The 24,074-nt window shown below is 40.7% G+C and overlaps 1 protein-coding gene across 1 annotated transcript; it reads right to left on the reverse strand.

Moving 5' to 3' along the window:
* Window positions 1–842: 842 nt before the first annotated feature.
* Window positions 843–24,010, reverse strand: ABCG8 (ATP binding cassette subfamily G member 8). Its single transcript, XM_020800530.3, has 13 exons — window positions 23,954–24,010; window positions 20,805–20,909; window positions 19,185–19,341; window positions 17,306–17,541; window positions 15,422–15,554; window positions 13,215–13,484; window positions 12,637–12,799; window positions 12,433–12,525; window positions 11,512–11,711; window positions 11,327–11,403; window positions 10,279–10,546; window positions 9,316–9,443; window positions 843–6,023 (listed from the first exon to the last, which is right to left on the reverse strand). The coding sequence occupies exons 1-13, from the start codon at window positions 24,008–24,010 to the stop codon at window positions 5,886–5,888; spliced, it is 2,025 nt and encodes a 674-aa protein (XP_020656189.3). The 3' UTR covers window positions 843–5,885.
* Between the last annotated feature and the right edge of the window lie 64 nt (window positions 24,011–24,074).

Raw genomic sequence — 24,074 nt, forward strand, 5'->3', positions numbered from 1 at the left:
CTGAAAAAGTTATCCCAGTATCTTGAAAAGACAGGGAGCAAAGTTTTCTTCCTTCTGTGGATCCCTTCATGTGTGCTGACCTGCATGGAAAAAAAGGGCCCAGCCCATGACATTTGGTTGACACTTACCTGGGATAGAAGTTGGAGGCAACTTGATGACACGTAACAACAACACAAAGAAATCCCCACCACCACCTAACATGGGCAGTGGTCTTTCTGGCTGGAAAGATCTGGGATTTATAGGTCAAAAAGGTAACTTCTTACCTCTGTATACAGACTCCATGGAATGCTATTTGACTTCCTTTGCAGTAGATTGCATCATTAGAGCCTTTGGTACGTTTATATGGGACTGCATTGTTAAGATTTTTCAAGCTTATATATTGCTTATACTGACTGATCTGAATATTTATTAGTCCTGTCCAGCTGACTTTAATTAATTTTGCCTCAGGTTTCAAATGCATCACATGAGCATTTGATTTATGTTAGGGTGTGACTACACTACACTCTGATAAGGCTTTGCTGTAATTTGATTCTGAGCCTGTATTACATTTGAAAGTGGCCACAGATTGATTTGGGAGTTCACTATTCATACTGGGTATGATGCAATTCACATTCCAGCCCATAGCCCCTTCTTCTTTCTTTCTTTCCTTCCTTCCTTCCTTCCTTCCTTCCTTCCTTCCTTCCTCTGGTCCCGCCTCTGCCAATCCTTTTATGGGGCATAAACACAGCAAATAATAATAACAAGGACACAGCTATAAGGTAATAGAGGGATCTAGCACTAATCTCAGATATGCAAGAATTTTTATAACATTTTTTTAAAAAAATCAAAAGACAATCATGGGAGAAAATTAATGTGGGGGGGGTATGTTCCCTAGGTCCAAAACATCATGCCCCAACTGTCTGCTTAACTAAAAAACAGGGATGTTGGTAAGTCTTTGAACCCCTGTCCCAAGTCTGAGTCCAAGTCCAAGTTTTTGGTACCAAGACTCAAGTTAAGTCCTGAGTCTTTGCTACCAAGTCCCAGGTCTCAAGTCTCAAGTCTTGGCAGGGGCTGGGAGAAGACCTATGCATGTGCCTGGCTTCCCTTCCTGAAGCAGGACCTTGTCTCTGTGCATGCTCAGAAACAGTAGGCCTGGCTCCTGCCCCACTGCTGCCTACCTGCTCCTGCTGCTGCCACTCCTCCACCACCCCCACTGCCATCTCACCACTCATGACTGCCTATCTGCCACTGCCCTCCCGACTCCCCTGTGCCTACCTACCGCTGCTGCACACCACTGTCCTCAGAGGCAAGCTGTAAGCTCAGCTTCCCTTTCAAGAGCAAGGCCTGCTGCTTCTGAGCACGGCCAGAAGCAGCAGGCTTGCTCCTGGAAGGGAAATCAAGTCTGCTGCTAGCTTCTGTGGACAGCCGTGTGCGGTGGCAGCAAGAAGAAGTAGGCGCCAGGGGGACTTGACAAACGACTCGTAAAAATGGTTTCAAGTCACAAGTCAACCGCAAGTCATTGGGGGAAAATCCCAAGTCAAGGCACTGATGTGACTTAAGTGCGACTTGACAGCAAGTCACAAGTCCCCATCCCTGCCGAAACACCACCTACAGACACGCCCCTTGTCTTTCCAGGAATGTGTCACAACTAACCACATGGGGAAAAGTCTGCTTGAATCATTCCGGCTTGAAAAAGCCATGAAGCCATGAAGCAGCAGACCAAAAAAAAAAAAAAAAAACTGCTTTGGGACAAAAAAGGGATTGACTGATTTGAATCAGCCTTTGCATCATGTGATCGGTAAAAAAAATACTTCACATTCACAGAACAAATACACATATTTGACCGTGTAGTTGCAGTTTTAGTCAATCACAAATTAAGCTGAGATAACGATTCTTTTCTTCCTAGGCTGTTTGTTTTTATTTAATTTGGTAAATTGTTTTATAATTGTTTTGAATTATTTAATTTTGCTTGTTCCTCTCCCTGAGATCTCTAAACAGAGAATGGGATATAAATATTTTAATAAACAAATAGTTACATTTCCACTTCATGAATTTTCCATTTGGTTATGTCACTCACTGGTTGATTTATTTATTCATTTGATGGTCTGGGCCATTTGTCTAATGAAGAAAAGTTTAAAAACCACAGAATAACCCAGAAATAAGCTCCACTGAAAAGAATAAAACTTGTTTTTGAGTAGACCTCTCTACAATTACATTGGTGGCAATAATACTTCTTGTTTTTAACTGAAGAATTTGTTGTTACCTAAATTATGGCCTAGATTATTTCCTAATGCTGGGAAAGATGGGAAAGAGGAAGACCAAATACAAGATGGACTGACTCCCTAAAGGAATCCACAGGCTTTAGTTTACAAGAGCTGATCAAGGCTGTTGAGGACAGGGCATTTGGGAGAGCTGTCATTCATAGGGTCACCATAAGTTGGAGATGACTTGACGGCACATAACAACAGCAACAACGTTATAGCCATTCATGATGTAAGTTATATTTTACCACAAGTAGAATGCAAAAACAGAGTTCCATTTTAACTCATGGGCCCAGTTCAGAGAATGGGAAGCGCAAGAGATATATGTTTCACCCTTACGTTTCCTACATTAGTTGTGCAAAAGAAACTTCTCATAGTCTTCATCTGTTCCCATACTGGGGAGAACAAGAGGAAAGGTTGGTTAACCTCCAAGTAGAAGGCAGCCAACATTGAAAAGGAAGGGCGTTGGTTCTGAGTCTGTTTTTTGCCAGTCTCACCCACTTGACAATGAATACATTTACATAGGATGTATGATTGGTGTAAAGACTCTTCTTTAGGTCAATTTCTAGGAAATCTCAGGAACTATGAGAGATGAGACCTGCAGGTGATGAGCTTTTGGGGTGTCATTGGGAGATGAGATGAGTCTTTTAAGCCTCAACTGTAAAATGTATACGTTTAAGAGTCAGTCAGTCAGTCACACAGTGATTAATTGAAAGGTTAACAGGCATGACTTCCAGCAACAGCAGGGGGTCTTAGGCATGTAAGATTTAGAGAGAAAAAGAGAGAGAGAGAGAGAGAGAAAGAGAGAGAGAGAGAGAGGTTCCTTTGCATGTCCAAATGGCATGTCCTGAAGCCATGAGAAGAGACCCAGAAATTTGACATTTCAGGTCAACAGCTTCAAGTACATAGAATGAGATTCCCAGTGTGGTGTAGTGGGTAGAGTGATGGATTAGGACTCTGGAGAACAGGGTCCGAATCCCCTACGTAGCCATAGAAACTGACTGGGGGAGTGGAACTGGTAAAACCACTCCTTAAATATCTCATTTACCTTGAAAGCCCTATTAGGCTCAGGATAAGTCTGTTCTGACTTGACAGCAGAAACCACACAAACACACACATACAGAACAAAGCCCCAAAACTGAGATCTATCAATCTTACAAGGCTTATGGCCTACATAGTCCTGAGTGGCAGCAAAATGTATATTTGTGATACTCTTGGTTTAAAGATTAAAGTGGTGAGGTGCAACAACAGCCACAACAAAACCTAACATGAAAATCCTAATGGCATTATGTGGAAACGTCATCCAGGGTAACCTCTTTGTATTTCTGTCTGCATCATGATGTATCAGGCCAGAATAATGATACCTGTATAATCATTACAAGCTCTGCATCTGTAGCAACACTAATTTGCTGTCTAGGAGCTGATGTGTAGTCCTGATTCTGTAAGTTGTAAGTAGCACCATCACTATGTTTACCAAGCCTGTTTGTAATGGGTGTGTACAATAAGACTTGTTATCTTTTCAAAAATAGGTGTTCCGAAAGGGTCCACAATTACTTGAACAACAAATTATTACATTTTGTCAACATTGTGTGAATGATCAAAAAGCAAATCATGTACTGTGTCCGTGCTCTCTAAAAGACATAGAAGCTCTCAGGTTATAATTATAGGATATAATTTAAAAACCACTTTTCTTGGTTTTTGAAGTTTATCCTTCCCATCTTGATTATAGTATCATTGTAGATTTCAATTGTTGTTTTTATCGGTTTGTAATATATTGTGAGCCACCCTGAGTAGACTCCTGTCTAGAAGGGCGGGACAAAAAATCCATCCATCCATCCATCCATCCATCCATCCATCCATCCATCCATCCATCCATCCATCCATCCATCCATCCATCCATCCATCCATCCATCCATCAATAGGACACTTTACTTCTCTGGTTCTTCTCAGACACTTGATTTTCTAGTTTTAGAAGAGGTAGCTCTGTTAGTTTGTGCTGGCATATCAGGCCAAAAACGAAGGAAAAATAAAAATAAAATAAAAAAGACAAAAACATTGTGGCACCTTATGTGTTTTTCATACCAACTGTTCAATATTTCTTGGCTGGGAAAGTTGAAGATAAAATAAAACCCAGTTCTATTGCAACAGAGGAAGCTTGCAAAATATAGTTATCCTGGGAAAACCCATTTCTCTCCCAGCTAAGAAAAGGCCTGCAGCTAAGCTCAGAGGGGATAAGACCCGGGGGGGGGGATAGTAGGTGATATCATAGGTCATAGAATCATGGAATACAGTGGACCCTTGACTTACTGAATTAATCTGTATTGGAACGGTGGCTGCAGGTTGAAAAGTCTGTAGGTCGAGGCTCCATTGACCTACAATGCATTGAAAACCGATTAATCCATAACTGGCCATTTTTATTCCATTTTGGTTTTTTTCCCGGTCTGTAGGTCGATTTTCCGGCTGCAAGTCGAACCTAAATTTTGCGGCCAGAGAAGTCTGTAACTCGAAAAGTCTGTAAGTGGGGCCATCTGTAAGTCGAGGGTCCACTGTAATGCGGTTGAAAGGCCATCAAACCTAGCCCCCTGTTCAGTGAGCAGTTCCTGCTACTCAGAATGTCTTGGAGCTTCATCTTTGTGGGCCATGGCTCCAACACACACCACACTCTTGCCTGTCCTCTATTGCCCAGATTAAGGGCCTGCCCACACTGTGAAATTTGGTGTGATCCAGCCAGTGTTTAAAAGGGTCATATTTTCAGTGCAATCTATTTTAACTCTTGGTACCCATCCAAGAAGGCAGAACAAAGAGCTATTTTGCATCTCAATGAATCATTCCAAAAAGAATGCATACCCTAGCCCTGTACCAGAAAGATATGGGACAGCTCTTAATGTGGAAGGATGGATCATTTTAAGTAGAAACACAAGTGGGTGAGGTCTTTTTTTTCTGTACCAAACAGTGTTATCAGGGAAGAATATATCATAACTATATGCCAGTGTAGACAGGCTCTAAATACCTGGCAGATACTTCAAACAATAACACAACAAAATGCAACAGAAATTCAAACTATAACGCTTATTTTTCAAATAAATTCTAATTCATGATTGTAAAGCATTCTTTTGTACAGTGTTAACACCCCATGAAGGTCCATAGTCCTGTTCTCCTTTTCCATGTTAATTAAAACTAACACAGATCTGAAAGAACATTGATTAAATCTTTTGTTATTTTTCTCCTGCCTTATGCAGAACTTATATTTGCTCGTAGCTTATTAGAAGGTTCACAGAGTAATATTCCAGTCCTCAAAATATACCTCTGTCTGCAGGTCATGTAGATCCCATCACTCTCACATTGTAGCTATGCAGCGATGTAATATTATCTGAAAATCTTGATATACAATTTCCTCAAGGAAATGGGAAGACAATGCGAGTTATGTTCATTCCTCTCTCAACCAGCTGTATTTTGCTGCCATCTGGTGGCATATCTAAATTATTGCACAATTTGGGGGTAATCAGCATAAACTTTAGCTTTGCCGTTTCACAAAAGTCACCAGCATTTATGAAACATGTTGAAGTTTTGTTTTCATAGTGAAACTTAGCTCTGGTGTTCAGTATGGACAGACATTCTCTCACCATAGTCTGTTCTGTCATGTTCTTACCAGTCTTGGTTTGATTTCTGCTTTATGAACCGCAGAGATATATAATATAAAACCAAGAAGCCTGTGGTCATACCAATCAAGATAAGGTAAGTGGCATAAAGGGGACAGGAGTCTAAACCCATTGTTTTGAGCACCTGTAAAAACAGATAACATACGGCATTTGGTTAAAAGAGAGCAAGGGAGTCATCAAACGAAAGGAATTTTATTCACTTATTGAGACATGAGTTTTGCCAGAGAAACTAAATAACTAAATATGCAAATGAATAAAACAGTGGCTGGAATCCTGTTGCAATTTTTTTAAAATAATTTTTTTCTGTTGTAAGGCCTGTGACTAGTAATTTTACTTATATTCTGTAATAAAATAACAGAGGGATTCAGATCAGTACATCTGAAAGTATGAACATATTCTCTCTTGTTTTTTGTTTTGTTTGACAACTGGCACTATTTTAGAAGAGGCAGAAGAATAAATGTCATACTTAAAATAAAACCTCACATCCATAACTTTTTACTTGTATTTTTGAAAAGTTTAAAAGATGGTTTCTGATTAATTAGGAACTTCTGTTAAATTTGTAAGTGAACAGTTAGCTAGCTGGATGCCACGGCTTTCATCTCTTCAATGTTGTGAAGTTCTGGAAAGAAGCAAAAATATTTTCTTTCTGGATTTTGCTTCCTTTACAGTTCGTGGCAGCTATCTACAAATTTCAGGTGCGAGGCTCTTCCGCTATGACTGACTGTCATAGCAAGAACTGTGGCACTTCCCTTGACAAGTGCCTCATTTGGGAGGTGGTGCAGCACAATTTCTAAACACTGTTTTCCAGTAAATTCAAAGCTGAGCTGCGGTGAAAGGAAAGATTATTCCCTTCACCAAACCAAACCAGGAGAAGTACACACACATACCCAGCAGTTTATATTTCTTCTTTTGACATGAATGGTTGTGATGAAGCACGAATACAGGAAAATAAAGAATCAACACCCAGAATGAAAGCTAGGCCAAGTTGGGTAAAGTGATGTAGCTGATGGAGATCGCCTTGGGACCCCACAGGTAGTGGACTAAAACCCTGAGAAGCCTTCATCACTAGATGTGCTGGCCAGGAGTTTTGTGAGTTGTAGCCGAAGCACATCTGGGAACCCAAGGCTAGGAAGTACTGGTTAGATGAAGTGGTGCCTATAGATTTCAGCCTATAGTTGTGTTTATTTAGGTTCAGTGCAAATAGAATCTCTGCTGCACGACTTCCAAAGACTAGACATAGACTATTCATATTCATATCCCTGGAAATATGAGTATGAATATGAATAGCAACACCATAGGCACCACAGAGGATCATTCCCTCCCCACAGAACCAGCTGATCCACTCATTGTGGCACTCAGCTCCATCATCATTGCACCAGTCATGGAAGGAGCCTGGCTGGCTCTTCCCCACACCCCCACGCAACTGACCACTTTGGCAAGGAGGCAGGATGGGGAGTCTCCCCGCTCAGCCAATGAGTGGTCAGCTGCATGGGGAGGCAGGGAAGAGCCAGCTGGGCTCCTTCCACAATTGGCACAGTGATGACTACGATGGTGCTTAGCGTTGCAAAGCAAATGGTGAGTGAGTGAATCAGCTGGTTCTGGGGTAACGGAATGTATTTCCCTTGCTCCAGGGATATGAATACAAATAGCCCATGTCTACAACAGATCTTGTAGTTTGATAAACTACTTAGCTGTCTCTGTTGTATTTCAGGGAAAAACTCAAGAGCTATCAGGTAAAGAATTCTAAGCATTCTCACCAAATCCAAAAATTCCACAGGATGGAGCTGTGACAGGTAAAGTGATATCGAAGTGCAATAATTGTACAGTGCAGACACACCCTCTGTCTTTAAACTGCAACATTAAACTTTTTCCTCTAAACTGCAACTATTTAAAACTTAAATTTCTTCCTTACATCATCCTTAGGGGAAGTGAAAAAGGCATCCAGCATCCTATTTAGATCTTTGCTGGTTATTGTTAAGGTGAGTTATTAAGATCCATCATACTAAATTTTAGTTTTCATGGCAAGGTATCACACTTAATTTACCTATGTAGGAACAGTTGATACCTTTATTGAACCACTAAAGAAATTAAAACAAACAGCGAGCTCTTGGTGATTCTTCATCATCTTCCAGCTGTGCACCAAGTTCTTGTGGGTGGTTCCAAAATTTTTGTTAAAGTCCCGAAGTCTCATGGCCATTGTTGAGGCTAGGCTGAGCTTCTTACATGGAAATGGCTGCTGTCTGCAAAAGGGCTATGGGGGGGAGAGAGTGTGGCTTCAAACCTCTCCCCATCCAGTGTTTTAGAATTTATCACCCAACTTTTTAAACAAATGGCAGCCAAGCAATTTACTTACTAATAGTATGCCTAGGCCAGACTTGTTTGGCTGGTTTCAGATCCATTAACTCTCTTAAAATCACTGAACTTGAGGAAATCCTAAGTAGAGATGTAGGTATTCATATACAAATACAAATATCCCCACACAGTTGGACCTAACGAGGGTCTGGCCATCACGTGTCCTCCTGCGACGCCAGTCCTGCTCATCCTTCCAATTGTGCCCAGAGCGCTACTCTCTTCTCACTCGGCAGCCATGCAGGGAGACTCGTCCTCCTGTTCCCTGCCTAGAGTGGCCACCTGATCCGGAAGAGAGCGGCACTCCGGGCGCAATTTGAAGGATGAGCGGGACTGGCACCACAGCAAGACACATGAGTGGACAGTCTGGTCCCAGGGGCCAGGCCCTTGTTAAGTCCAGCTGCGTGGGAATATTCATTTTCATATATGAATATGAATACCACCATCTCTAATCTTAAGAGATCACTCCAATGTCCTAGAAGTAATTTAACAATGTGTTTAACAGGACTTTGCTAAATTGTTTTTTCAATAGGAGTTAGGTATCCAGATGCAGATTCAGAGGTCAGGATTTCAATTCCCCATGATGTGCCTCAGGAGAAGAGCCAGCCTGTTTAACCCTGGGCAAGCTGTACAGTTCCAGGGTGCCCTCAGAAATCGGAATGGCAGACCACTTCTGAGTACCCTAAATCTAGAAAACTCTGAAAATGGGTCACCATGAGCTGGAATCAACATGATGGCATGCTGATGTTGCTGCCATCATCAATATCATCATATACTGTACATTCATTTGACAGTTAGATAAACAGAGCTTCTTTCCAGATAAGTGTGTAATGTACCTACATTTCAGATTATAATGTCAGTTACAAATAGAAAAATGTAATATGATTCTATTCCATTAGTTTAGGTGTATAACATTTGAGCAGTTATAGTAAACATACTTAATAATATTTCCTGTTCATAACACCTGAGCAGGGCTGTCAATCATAGCACCTTTTGGAAGTCATTATTCATAGGGTAACCATAAATCACACAACAACAAGAACTTTCCCTAGAAAAATATAACTTACAAGATTTCCAGGTACTGGATAGGTGACATTCCCAGAAGTCATAGGGTAAGTGATTCCCATAAATTGAATTTTCATTAATCCTTCAAAACTCCATCTGACAAAAGATACTTTTGAAATCCATGATGGAACTGGAAAAAGAAAGAAACAAAAGGAACATAATTGAATATAAATTAGTAACATGTGTCAGGGTCATCTAACACTGAGAAGTAATCATTTAATAACAAAAATATAGCATCTAACATCAGCAGTTATGTTTTCCCTCACTAATTAAGGCTTTTCACAGGAACACTGTTTTTTCTAATAAATAAAGAGCTCTGAAGTGTGGTGGGGATGGAGAATATGTGGCCTTCTGATGCTGTTGGACTACATCTCCCATCACACCTTGCCATTGGCCACCTCTGGGATAGGTGGTGCAGCAACAAGGTACAGTATGTGATTTCCTAGGCTCAGTCCTAAGCATCTCTGAGGAGAACTTGAAAAGACCCTTCTCTAGAATTCCAAAAGCACTTCTCCAGAATTCCAGGGAACCTTCCACATGGACTGCTTCACCATGTTATCTGGCCTAGCTTAATGTGACTTCCTTGGTTTCTGATTTTTCATACTCGTGATCTGTTTAAGAAGCAGCTTGACTACTCAATGATGAATTCTAAGAATTGATACATTCGGTTGCTCGTCCAGTCTTCCTCATGACTGTTGTTCTCCTGCAAAAGAGGTCCCCACTTGTCCTCGTGTTAATGAAAGATCAGATATAGGATATCAGATGTTTTGCTAGCCTTTTGAAAAGACATTCTCCAATTTGATGCCTGAGGCAGCTGCACCATTCTGTTTAATAGTAGGGATGGCCTGGTTTTGTTGTTGCTGTTGTTATTTCAACCTATATACCACCCCATAGGGCTAAAGCACTAGAGCAATATAGAACATTAATTGTCCAAAGATTTTGTGCAGATGATATTTCCAGCTCACCTGTCCACAGGTTTTCCAGGCTTATCAAGAAGCCTCCACTCAGAAAGAATGTTGTGTACAACATATTACCAAAAAAAGCTGATATTTGCAATGTTGGGAGCAGTGCAGATATCCACATTGCCATGATTCGGGCACAGTAAGTCACAAACATAAGAAGCAGCAAATTAAGTAAGAAACGTTCAGGATCAGGGCTGAGATTTGCCAGCCAGTAGATGGGAATCCCATAAACTATGACAGTGAAACATTGTTCAGGAAGATCTCCTAAAACCTGTTAAAGAAAGAATACATTAGAATACATTAACACTGGATAACTCCAGTGAATATCATGGGAGAGTTATTTATTTATTTACTTGCTGCAACCCCTATGGTCACCAACCATGATGGATGGGTATCATAGTACAAAATCATAGTACAAAGCAGTAATTTTTGCAGTTTCTGCTTCCATATGTGAAACCCAGACAATCAACACTGCGTTTTTATTGATACAACACTGGATGTCAAACTAAATGATATGTTGGCAAAAGAAAAGGAGGAAAAAGAGGTGGGAAGTAGACCAATAATTTTATTTCACTGTAAACTTTCATGGATCACAGTCCATTTCCTAATCTTAAACAGATGATATGCTTGACCAGTGTTTAGAAATGTTAGTCTTCAAAGTGTGAGATACATCTGTTCGTCCTAGCATGTGCGTTTCTTACTCCTACGTCTAGCATTTCAATGTGCTTTCTTTTGAAGATGGTTATTGGAAGATAAACATGGGCTTAATTTGGAAGTATAGTTGCTGAAGCACTTGTCATTGAGAAAATTATGTTGTGGGAGAAAAATGAGCTAATCACAGGAAATATGCATTTGGCTTAAAGTGTAGTTCAACCCTGAGAGCTTAGCGAAAATGCTGTTGTTACAACAAGTCATCAATACGCTATCAATAAGGAAGTCCTTATTTCTTAAACTGTAGTGGACGCCATAGTCCAGTGTGCTCCTGAAGTGTTTTAAGGCTGTCTGCAAGACAGAGGAAAACAACAGCATTGCTAAAACTGAAACCAATTACCTTGGCAGAGACGAAGGAGCTAACAGGGTATAATCCATCTTCAAACTCCTGATAAAACACTGGTCTTTCAGAATGACCTGTAGCATAAAATGTAACCATAGGAGTGATTCACTGCTATCTCTTCCAGATTTTGCTATCTTCTAAATGCATCCTTTCAACTTTTTAATGTAACACAAAGAACTTACATTTTGTTACGCAGTCAAGAATCACAATATAAGGAATCAAGGCTCCTATCATAAATAGAAGTGCGGATAAGTCCTGAATAGACAGCTGGTTTTTTCCATGACCATAATAAAGGAATCCAATTAATAAAGACATAAGGAGGGCCTCAAATCCCCGGATTAGCAATGCTGAGAGATCTCGGAAATCGTTAGAGATCTGGCGACTAAAAGAGAAATAAAATTGATAAACATAGAAACACTGCACCTTTAGTGCACCCATTGAAGAAAGAGGTATTTACATTTATTACAGTTATAAAAGGCGCCACCTTAAATGTTTTGGGGCTCAGATGTCTAATCCACCCTTTCTCCTATATGTGCCTCTCTGAATGTCAGGTTGCCTTTGACAGCCCTTGTCCAACTGCCTGCAGCTAATGATCTCATGATTAATATCTTGTAATTTTTCTCTGAACTTGACATGTTTTTCGTCCCAAAAGTAATTCTTAACTCCTCTCCCAACCCTTTCCTGCTCCACCTCTCTGACATCAGAAAGTCTCATCTTGTAACATGACAATAGTCTATCAGCTAGTTTCAGGTTCTGGCACTGAAATGTGAGAGAATGAGATACGACTGTGCTGGAAACCTCATTCCATCTCCTACGATTGGTTTTGTTCCTGTAAATTAAGCTTAAACAGTTGGAATAGACCGAGTAGACCTGGTCTAGAGGGGCGGGGTATAAATCGAATTAAAGTAAAATAAAGTAAAGGAATAATAAACCCTTTTTAACTAAGCACAATTTACAGTAAATAGAATTAAAAATATATAGATGTTTATATCTTCTGAGGGTTAAATACATATAATTACCAGACTTCTAGTCCCCTGCTTATTTCAATTATTATTTCAATCTAAAACACTGAAGGGGCAATTCTGATATTCAGATACCATTACCTGAGTAAAATAGTGAACTGTTGGAACCATCCTGACAATTGATCAACTGGCTGGCAGTTCACAGTAATTGACTCCTCCGAAATGGGTACAGAACTGTCAAAAAGGAAGGAAATTTTCTCATGGAGAATTTATGGAGATTTATTTCATAGTCAATCTTACAAGCCCTCTCTTCAACCCCCTCCCTCCTTCCCTCCTTCTTTTTACCTCGGTGTAGAAACAGGTGCCATGTTGCTACGTTGGCTGCTTCTCCATAAAAAGTCATCAAAACATCTGATGTTTTCATGGAACATGGCAGCCATGAGGCTGATCCTCCGCTTACATTCTATCTCTCTTTCTTCAGTATGCCTATTGATGCTGGTCAAATCAACTGTAAAACAGTATCCAGTGAAAAGGCATGTGATCCATGCTGCATCCACTGTTAACCACTTCCGTTACTTGCCGTTTTAGCTTTGATTTATCCTTTTAAGACTACGCTACTCAACTCCTGTGCCGTCAACTCCTATAACTCCCACCAGTTCTAGCCAGCATAGCCAACAATTACAGGAGTTGTACGCAAACACATCTAGAGGGCCAACCAATGGAGTTCTTCAATTTTGCAGTTTCCCACCTCTTCAGTTCCCATATCTGTAGTGCTGTTCTCCAGAGTTGCAATGGCTCCCCCACAGTGGGAAGAGCAACAAACTCATTGCTCCTTGAAGTTGGCTGCCTGGGAACCCCACCACAATTGACTACCGCTGTCTGTGTCTGCAAGATTCCCCAGCAGTAATGCTAAATATACAAACCGTAGAAATCAGCAGGGTTGCTGTATGTTGGGCAGGGATATCCTATTTTTGTGAAGTATTGGACCATATCTTGGGCAGCTCCTGAATAGACGGTGACTCCGGATGTCATCAAGAGAACCAAATCGAAAAGCTGGAAGATGTCTGATCGTGGCTGGTGAACTGAGAGAAGGACTAATCTGTTTCCTCTGGCTAGTCTGGAGAGTGTTATCACTAGGTTATGGGCAGTAAAGCTGTCCAGTCCAGCTGTGGGATCATTGAATATCAAAATTCCTGCAAAAGAAGACGACTAAGTCAACTCTGTCATTTACGTTGGAAGATTTCTTCTTCATTCTGAATTCCCAAATATTAGAGGAGTCTAAACAGTGGTTGGATGACCACCTATCAGGGATATTTAATGCAGAGATTGCCTGTTTTGGCAAGTGCTGGACTCAACGGCCCTTGCAATCCCTCCTAGCCCTAATATGGTTCCCAACCTTGAGTCCTCCAGATGTTCATGGACTAAAACTCCCAGAAGCCTTCACCACTAGCTGTACTAGCCAGGATTACTGGGAGTCGTAGTAATCATCCAAGGTTGGGTACCACTGCTATATACCACTGCTAGTATGCTGATGACACCCAGCTCTACATCTCCTTTTTTCCAACAACAGTAGATGCCATTCCATCCCTTCAGCGCTGCCTGGAGGCTGTACTGCAATGGATGCAGGAGAATGGACTGAGGCTAAATCCAAACAAGACAAGGTCCTGAGGGTGGCTGGCCCCACCATCAGTGGTTTGGGAAACTCCCTCTCTTTGGGGGAAGTGACCCTCACCACTAAGAGTAAGGTTGGCAGTTTGGGGGTCCATCTGGATCCAGCAGTCACCATGGAAACACAGGTAGCATCAGTGGTCCGCTCCAGCTATTTCCATCTCTGGCAGATTGTCCAACTGCATCCCTATCTTGATGTTGGCACGCTCACCATTCTGATCCATGCACTTGTAATTTTAAGATTAGACTACTGTAATGCGCTCTACATGGGGCTACCTTTGAGATTGATGTGGAAGCTTCAAATGGTGCAGAATGCGGCGGCCAGACTTCTCACTGGGGTGACAAAATATCAGCATATGTCCCCCTCTCTGGCTGCCTTGGATTGGCTGCCCATTCATTTCTGCATTGATTTCAAGGTGTTAATGATGACATATAAAGCCCTAAATGGTTTAGGACTTCGATATCTAGTGGAATGCCTCCTCCCACCTAGATCTACCCGAATCACTCGTTCTAGCCAGGAAGAGCAGCTGAGGGGCCTAACAAGGAGGGAGGCCCAGAGAGAAAGAACAAGAAACCGGGCCTCCTCTGCAGTGGCCCCTTGCCTCTGCAACAGTCTGTCTGGCTCCCTTGCTGGGTGTTTTTAAGAGCAGACTTAAGACCTGGCTCTTTAGACGGCTTTTCCTCCTCTCATCACCTGATTACTTTTGCCATCTTGAATTATATTATTATTGTTGTCTTTATTTTATTATACAGTATTGTTTTTACTTTATCCATTATTGTGAGTCACCCAGAGTAGACGTTGGTCCAAATGGGTAGGGTATGTATGTATGTGTGTGTGTGTGTGTGTGTGTGTGTGTGTGAGAGAGAGAGAATTATTTATTTATTTATTTATTTATTTATTTATTTATTTATTTATTTATTTATTTATTTATTTATTTATTTATTTATTTATTTATTTATACCCTACCCATCTGGACCAACGTCCAAATTAAGATTTGTAGGCAATCTACTCTGGCAGATAGCTAGCCAGTTAGCCAGATTATTCTTCGAACGTAACAGGGATCCAATTTATAAGTACAAGAGAGTCCTATTCAGATATTTCCTTAACTCATCCTTGGACATGTGAGAGAAGAGGGCTGCATGAACTAGGTCTGTGGTGTCCATGAATATCCACAAGATGTTGGACTAATCCAATTGTTAGTCCCAACTACAGTAGAGCTATCGAATGGGATGCCTCTGGTGATACTAATTCCTGGACATTACACTATAGCCCTTTTCTTGCACTTTCCCTAACGCAAGTACAGTTCCATGAAGGGGAAGTGGAGACTGCATTCATGAACCCAGCTGGTGTCGTGAACTCCATGTGCTGGAGGAAAGAACTGAAGAAGAGAGTCTACTGTATGTGTATGAGGTCTCCAGGTGCTTTTGATCCTTGAACTAGGGCTTGCCTCTTTATGCTTACCAGGATTCCACAACAGCTGGACTCCAATGCTGACTCTCCTCCTCTCTCCCCCAGAAACACCCCGGATGTATGCATTCCCTACTCTGGTATTTGCACATTGCCGCAGCCTCAGTTCTGCTATAACATCTTCTACCTGAAGAATTGATAAGAGGCACATCAGTGTTATCATTCCTATTATTTACATTGATTCAGAAGGCACATGCAATCTATACATAGCAATATAATGGAATCACTTTTTCCAGAGACACTTCTGTAATGTGGTGTTTGAAGCAGGTGTCGTGGGTCCACTTTTTAAAAAGAACCCAATTGCGATATTTTTGGTGTTACCTTTCCTGTGTGGTTGAAGACCTGATTGATTGTCTTTGAAGATATGCATAAAACATAGCTGCAGCACCAACCTGCCCATTGTCAATAGGTAAACTTCTACTGATGTATTTCAAGACTACTGTGCCATGAGCTCCAGCCACTATAGCAGCCAGTGACCACAAATACTAGGAGCTGTAGTCTAAAATATTTGAAGAATACAAAGTTAGGGAAGTCTGACTTATTGTTCGCAGGTTCTTACTACTGTTGCTTCTTGTTCTGTGCATGAGGATAGGGTGAGAGGGATTTTTGATGGCTCAGGCATGTAGTACTAAAAGGATAGTGTGTTTGAAGGGATAGTGTTATAACAGGAGTAAACAGACATTTGCTTTAAAGAGTGATCTGCCCCCAAGAGATGGATCTCTCAGTAACCAGACTTGCAAAGCAAGCACCCTTTTAACTACCGGTGCCCATCACAAGACACAGTGTGTTTGAATGCAAGATACAGAGGTGAAGAAAAGTATGTGCTTAAGCAAACAGATGTTCTTCATCACTTGAGATAAATCCTGCTTTTGATTATATGCTAAGGTAGAATCATAGAATAATTGAATTAAAAGGGCCTATAAGACCATCGAGTCCAACCCTTTGCTAAGTGCAGGAGTGTGAATCAAAGTAGTTTTGACAGATGGTTATCCAGTTTTCTCTTGAATGCCTCCAATGTTAGGGCACTCACCATTTCCCAAGGTAATTGGTTCCATTGTCACACTGCTCTAATCAGTGGTTCTTAACCTTTGTTACTCAGATGTTTTTGGACTGCAATTCCCAGAAGCCTTCACCATCAGCTCTGCTGGCTGGGGTTTCTGGGAGTTGCAGTTCAAAAACACATGAGTAACAAAGGTTAAGAACCACTGCTCTAAATTATGAGTTTTTTCCTGATATTTAGCCAAAATTTGGTTTCCTGTAACATAAGCCCACTATTATGTGTCCTGCACTCTAGGATGATCAAGAACAAATCCTTCCACTTCTCTGTATGGCTACCTTTCAGGTATTTGAAAAGTGCTTTCACATCTTCCCTAAGCCATTTTCTCTCAAGGCTAAACTAGTGGCATCAAGTTGTCTATCTTAGGAAGCAGGACTAAGTCAAGCGAAGTGGATCATTGTTCTGATCCAGCCAGACTCTTTTTTAAATTTTACTTTGAGCTAATTGTATCGAAGGGGTCAAATGTGAAAGTAACTTCAGGCACCAATGTTACTAAGATGTACCTGCCATAGACAATAGCAAGGATTTTTTAAAAATGTTTTTGCAACGCCTGTCATTTAATTTTTTCCTGCATTTCTTCCATGAAATAGATGAGCACTTGCATAAGAAGATGCCAATACACATTTTTCTATCAAAGAACACAGAACAAGTAAAATAAGAACCCGTATAAAAACTGGAAATATTAGGCAAAACAAGCTTCATCATTGATAAAAAGGACAAATAATCACATTCAGTTGATTTTTTCTTTATCCAACAAGTCATACAGCCACAGCTAATTTCATTAAATATATTCTTGACAACTTAATTTTCATTCTAATTACCCTTTTTTCTCTTTGTGAATCTGAGCTCTCTGGGAGACGCAGTTTTGCGATGAACAAAAACGTTTCTCTGACTGTCAGGTTGGGGAGCAGCCTGTCGTCTTCCCGTACGTGGGCAGCGCATTTCTTCACCAGCGGACGATTGATGGGTTTTCCATTGATTAAGATTTCACCTGATGTAATTTTGCCTGCATGGTCCCTGCATGTGATCAGGTCAAACAAAGGTGTCTTTCCACAAGCTGGGAATACAACAGATGGGGGAAAACTGAACATCTGTGGGCAAAAAGTCTTATTAAACTTCTCATACCAAAGAGGATCAAGAGAAATAATATGAACCTATTGACCTGATTAGACATGAGAAGGAGTTACTGTATTTCTCCATGTATAAGGTGCCCCCATGTATAACTTTTCTAACCCAAAATTAAGAAATCTAAGTGGTGCTTAGCAAGTGGAGGGGAAAGCAGGGATCAAAGCCCTGCAAGATCACTTTGATCCCTGCTTTCCCCTCCACTTATTTTTGTTCTCCCTTCAGCTTACTTCAGTATATAAGATGACCCTCAATTTTTAGTCTAAAGGTTTTAGACAAAAATATAGTCTTATACACAGAAAAATACGGTAACAGGAATTTCATCCAAATTATCCAGAGTTTAGAAATGTAATATTTTTGGGGGTGTGGCTCCCAGGTCCCCCAACCAGCATAGCCACTGGTGACACAGTCTATGAGAAAAGGAGCTTTGCTGGGATATATTCTCCATATGGATGACTTATGATGAATGACACAGACAGAAGCACTTCCCCCAAATTTGAAAATTTCCTAGTTGGGAAACTTGGAAAATGCAGAATTTCCCAGGTATCTCAAGACAGGAATGTGAAAAACTCTTGTCTGAAGCCTTGGAAGGTCATTGAATATTGAGTGAGATTGGAGATGGGCCATTTCCCCATGATGTGAACCTCCACCATGGGAACCTCTAGCCACTAACAGGTTTCTCAGGCCCACAACTGCTGCTGAAGTTCAGCCTCAACAGCAGCAGCCCTATGGTCCACAAGTATGTCAGAGCAACCTGCGGCTCCACAGAGCCCTTTAAGACTAGGAAGGCAGAGTGTCTTTTCCCTTGTAGAAGGGAAAATAAGGAGAGAACTTTTCTGCTTTTGTTTGCTAAGGGGGTACTTAATGGCAAAGGGCTGTGGAGGTCATGCAAACAGCAAAAACAGTGAGGAGGTTTCACGCACTCCCAAGCTGGATGAACTGATAAGGCATGAGTAAGAGGCATGTTCATATGTTGTACTGTTAGATCCCACTAACCACCTTCCATAGGCAGTAGGTTTCCAATACCTAAATCTAGTGAGTTGGCCAAATCATAGTACTGTATGGAAAAATTACGGTTTTGGACTATTAATTTTAATCAATTAATTTAAAATATTTTATATACCACCTTTCTCCTAAAGGAATTGTTTAAACTGTGAGTGGAATTGATTAGCAAAAGTCCCCACACCATGGAAACACACAAATAGTACATTATATTGAGAAGGAAATAAGCTAGTTTAAGAAATTATATGTAAAAACTCTATTTCCTATGCCAGAAATAGAGTTTTCCTTTCAACTGTTACTCCCGTTTTCTACTTTCATATGCATAGTGCACTGATTTAAAACATCTGATTTTAGAGGATAGGACACTTGCCGCCACCCCCCTTCCCATCTGGCCACCCAGCATGGGTAGTGGTTAGGGGAGGAATCAGAATCTATTATCTGCAGATTCCTCCACTCCAGATATATACAGAACATGTCTTCATGTTTTTATCTATAGGTTGGTCTCACAGGGTTCAGTAGATATGGCTATTCCAGATTGAACTAAGTTGACATAATAACAATTTTTATTCTTACTAGAGCTCTCTATGAGGGCCAGCATTTGCCCACTCCTGACTTTAAAATTCAGGTTTCGTATGGCTACCATGTGGGATTCAGCAGCCGTGCCACGGGTCCAAGGCATTTGGAGTTCTGCTAATTTTTCATACCAAGGAATCTGTGAGGCCACATTAACCTGATGAAGAAAATAGTAGAGTGACAGTACTTCAAATATGCCTGAAAGATAACTCTAATTTCTAGCAAGCCAAGTGCTTCAGTAATCCACCTGATAACATTTGCAACCTGCATATACATTCAGATCCCACCACTCATGGCCAGCCTAATCTGTAATTAAGCAAGCTATATTGGAATGATTCTTCTTGTGCACTATCTTAACCTGCAGTCCCAGTCCCTTTACAGTGGACCCTCTACTTATGGAATTAATCCATATTGGAACAGTGGCTGCAGGTCGAAAAGTCTGTAGGTCGAGTCTCCATTGACCTACAATGCATTGAAAACCAATTAATCCCGTAACTGGCCGTTTTTGTTCAATTTTTGTTCCATTTTTGTTCCATTTTGGTTTTTTTCTGGTCTGTAAGTTGATTCTCAGACTGCAGGTTGAACCTAAATTTTGCAGCCAGAGAAGTCTGTAACTCGAAAAGTCTGTAAGTTGAGCCATCTATAAGTCGAGGGTCCACTGTACCTGCTTCCAGAAGGTCAGCTCTGCAGACAGAGTTGGAAGGAATGTGAGACATTCCACAACTCCACATTGTGAGCACATGCTACTAGGGTTGAAGAGTTTGGAAAAATGACTTTTTAGCTGACATGCTAGTTGTGGAATTGTGTGAGCTCTCATACAAATAAGTGACATTTCCAAATGTCAAGGGTATGCAACTGGTGCAAAGATCTCATTCAGTGCTGGAGCAGTATAAAGCCTCAGTGGTGCCGTCACAAGTCATGATTGTGCAATCAGTTCCTTCAGCACCCAGCTCAAAGCACCACTGAGCCTATGGCACAAGCAGTTTGATCATTTGTTATGAGACACCAAGTTGCTTCCAGCTTATGTTGAATCTCATAGTTTTCAAGGTATGTGAGATGTTCAAAGAGTGGTTTACCATTGCTCCCTCCACATGGGTTTCCACGGCCGAGCACAAAACTGAACCCAGGTCTCCTGGTCCAGCTTTCTATCCACTATACCACACAGTAAGAAGGAAAAAAGCAAGTTTATACAACTATCACCATGAAATTTTATTTACTGATTCAGAGACTTGATTTTGCTATAGCATGATAGGCACTTCTCAACCTGGTGTAGTGAGCTATAGACTACATATGGCTTCATGCATGCTTTTCTTCCTCATACCTCCAGACTGTCACTCAATGTTCTATCTTCCTCATTCCTTTTTCTTTCAACACTTTGGCAATCTCTGCATTCTTTCTTGCTGTTTCTAGTGCAACATCCTCCATCTTTCAGTTAAGATCCATGTTTCTAACCCAAGTGGAACTACTTAGACTATGAAATATTTACAAAACATCAACCATGGCTCAGTTCTGCTTTTGTTCCTTTTGAGAAGGGTGGGGATATTTCTAGAAGATTATTATAATCACTCTAACAAACATGGTGGTAGACCAAGAAGAATATAAATAAATGCCACCTTTTACCTGGTAGTTGAGGTCTCTGACTTCTAGAACATTTGATTCCCCCTTGTACGTAAAATAAAGGCTGTTATCTTCTGAACAAAAAATACTGTCTTGGAGTCTCTTCACCTACAGAACATAATGAGAAGGCCATTTGCTTGGAACTCATAATGAAGTTTAAAAGATCATAATCATTACCGTGAATTGAGTATAGAAACTGACAGAAAGGAAATGAAGGCACACCAAGACTAGGGATATATGATTGAATTTACCAGTCCCAGAGATCAGTCAGATCACCACATTTCGAAACTGCTGAAATACTGTTTTAAAGGGCAGCCCTACGTAGAGTAGACTACGTTAAAGTAGTCTATTTTTGAGATTAGCAATGTATGAACCACAGTTCCTAGGCATTTCTTATCCAGGTAGGAGCACAACTGGGCAATTAATCGGAGTTGGTAAAGCACACTCGTGTCCATGGCCAATATTTGACCCTCCATAGAGAGTGCTGGGCCAAGGAGTACCACCAACCTACAGACCCAATCCTTCGGGGGGGAGTGTAACCCCATCAAGGCCAGGTAATTTGCTTCTCCTAACAGTAGGATATCTGTCTTATATGGATTCAGTTTCAGTTTATTGGCACTTGTCCAGCACTCAAGGACTGGAGCAGCAGCATCTGCAGATGAAGCGTAGAAGAGACAGAGCTGCATATTGGCAACAACAAATCCCAAACCTCTGTATGATTTCTCCCAGTGGCTTTATATAGGTTAAAAAGTTTTGGGGAAACAACTCCAAAGCAGATGTCCCAAGGGGTAGAGAGGGCATCCCCAAGATCTCACTGGGATCTGTCATCAAGAAATGAGAGGAACCAGTGGAGAACGGAAGCCCCAATCCCTAAATTTAATAGCATTCCCAGAAGGATACTGTGGTTGATGGTATCAAATGCCACAGAAAGATCCAGGAAGACCAACAGGGTTACACTCCCTCGTCTGCCTCTTTTAGAAGACCGTCTTGCAGGGCAGACAAGGTTATTTTGGTACCATTCTGTGGCCTAAACCTTGTTTGAAATGGAATGTTTTCAAATTTTATTTATTTCTTTATTGTATTTTTACCCTGCCATTCAAATTGACTTACAACAGTAAAACATAAAAAAGCAAGTAACACATACAGTAAAGGAACAGGTAAAACAAATTCAGTCAAAACAAATCCATTAAAATTAAATAGAACCAAACAGAATAATAAAAACCATTAAATAAATTAAGTCTATGCACAGTTAAAATCATTTGACTGAGTAAACTATATCTTAAACCAATTTTAAAAGATGTGTCTTCACAGCATTTTTTCAAATGCAGCAAGGATGAAAAATGATAAAAACTCTGAGGGGAGAGCATTACACAATTTAAGAGACATGGAGGAGAAAGCGCTGTCAGACTTCCATTCCAGGAGGACCTCTTCAGCTCTTGTTTTTCTCAAAAGGATCATTCCTGAAGTTCTTATCATTATAAAAAGCCTAAAATTTCTAGGATCCTTGTGGGCTGTCTGTGTGTTTTACTAAAAGCATTATATTAATTACTGTACAATTTGAAGGCCTTTATGGCCGGGATCTAATGGTTGTTGTAGGTTTTTCTAGCTGTTTAGCCGTGTTCTGGAGGTTTTTCTTCCTAACGTTTCACCAGTCTTTGTGAGGACAGGAGGTCTTCAGAGGACAGGAGCTAGAACTCTGTCTGAGTTTTGGTGTGATGTGTGGGATTGTTGAGCATTTGTAGCTATGGGATCAGCTGGGTAGAGTTCATTGACCTTTTTGCAGGCTGTATTTTTCAGTGATGGGAGCAGACTGAAACAACCGGCAGTAGCTGAACATGCCCTGAAACAAGCTGGACATGAAATCCTGTTTCAAAACACAGAAGTACTGGACAACACCAGCAATCATTATTTTAGACTACACAGGGAAGCCACTGAAATCCACAAACACCAGCACAGCTACAACAAAAAAGAAGGAAGTCTAAAACTCAACAAAGCCTGGCTTCCAACACTGAAAAATACAGCCTGCAAAAAGGTCAATGAACTCTACCCAACCATAAGGACCGGTGATCACTGCTCACAAAAACTAGCTAACAACACCCATCAGCCACAGTGACAGATCATCTCCCCCTTATCACAACAATATACCCATAACAAAAAGCATGTCATATCAGTTACATACAAACTCTTAGATGGATACCTTCTAGGTCTGGCGATATTTATTTGTAATTTGCAGGTTAGCTCTAGACATTTCTCTCCACAATTCCCATTTTTCTAAGTCATTCATTCTTCCCTCCCAGAAACCAAAGGGAGTTCCTTTCATTTTGAGTTACTTGGAGAAAACATCCCAAATGTGACTTTCCTTTCAATTTTCATTCTTTTCTCTTTTTTTAACCATTTCCCTCATTCTCTAAAATGTGTCAGAATTTCCTTGACACTCTTGATTTCCCCTTTCAACATACTTTTTGACCTGGCCTATAATTTATGAACTTCTTCTTCTTCTGAAGCTGTCAGCAAAGTCATTTATTTTGAAGCAATTATTTTGTACAATGACAACAAGACAACAGCAACATAGCAATAGCAAACTAAGATGAACTTTTGAGTACAACAGTAAAAAAAATTCAGGGTTTCCAAGGAGTTCACAATAAAAAATTCAGTAGGAGAAAAGATGGGAAATAAAGATATAGGCCGCTATCCAGCTCAAAATTTATGCGCCCACGGCTGCAACTGGAGATGCTCCTGTGGTGGTCTGATGTGGTATCAGATGTATGTGACATATACAAGACCAGCACCTTGACAGATCACCACAGCAACTTCTGCAGCTGGAGTTCCCTGCATGTAAATACTGAACAGGATGTGGATCTTGAATAGGATGCTGGCCATGTTGTTTTACTTTGACTTCGTTGATGAATCTGTGCCTTCTTTAAGTTCATTAACATTAGAAGCCATTAGTATTTAGAATTCTAAGGAAATCATTGTGATTCACCTTCTATAGATTAGCTCCATTACTAATGTCCCAGTTAAAACACAGTGTTTGCTGGTCAAATTTCTTGATTTTATTAATGTATTCACTAGATTTTTTTTTTTTGAAATTTCCCACCAAAAACACTTCCCCTCTGTCATGATTTTGGCCCTCAGCCTTAAATTTCACTCACCCTCTCAGTCTCTTCCTCCTCCTCCCTCACGGAGCTTTCCAGCGGAAATATTTCCATGATAGTGTTTTCTTCTGTAAATTATTATTTTTTCATTCCTTTTCAACAAACTATGAAAGTTATT

Source organism: Pogona vitticeps, chromosome 1, assembly GCF_051106095.1.
Source record: "Pogona vitticeps strain Pit_001003342236 chromosome 1, PviZW2.1, whole genome shotgun sequence".
Classification (NCBI taxonomy): Eukaryota; Metazoa; Chordata; class Lepidosauria; order Squamata; family Agamidae; genus Pogona; species Pogona vitticeps.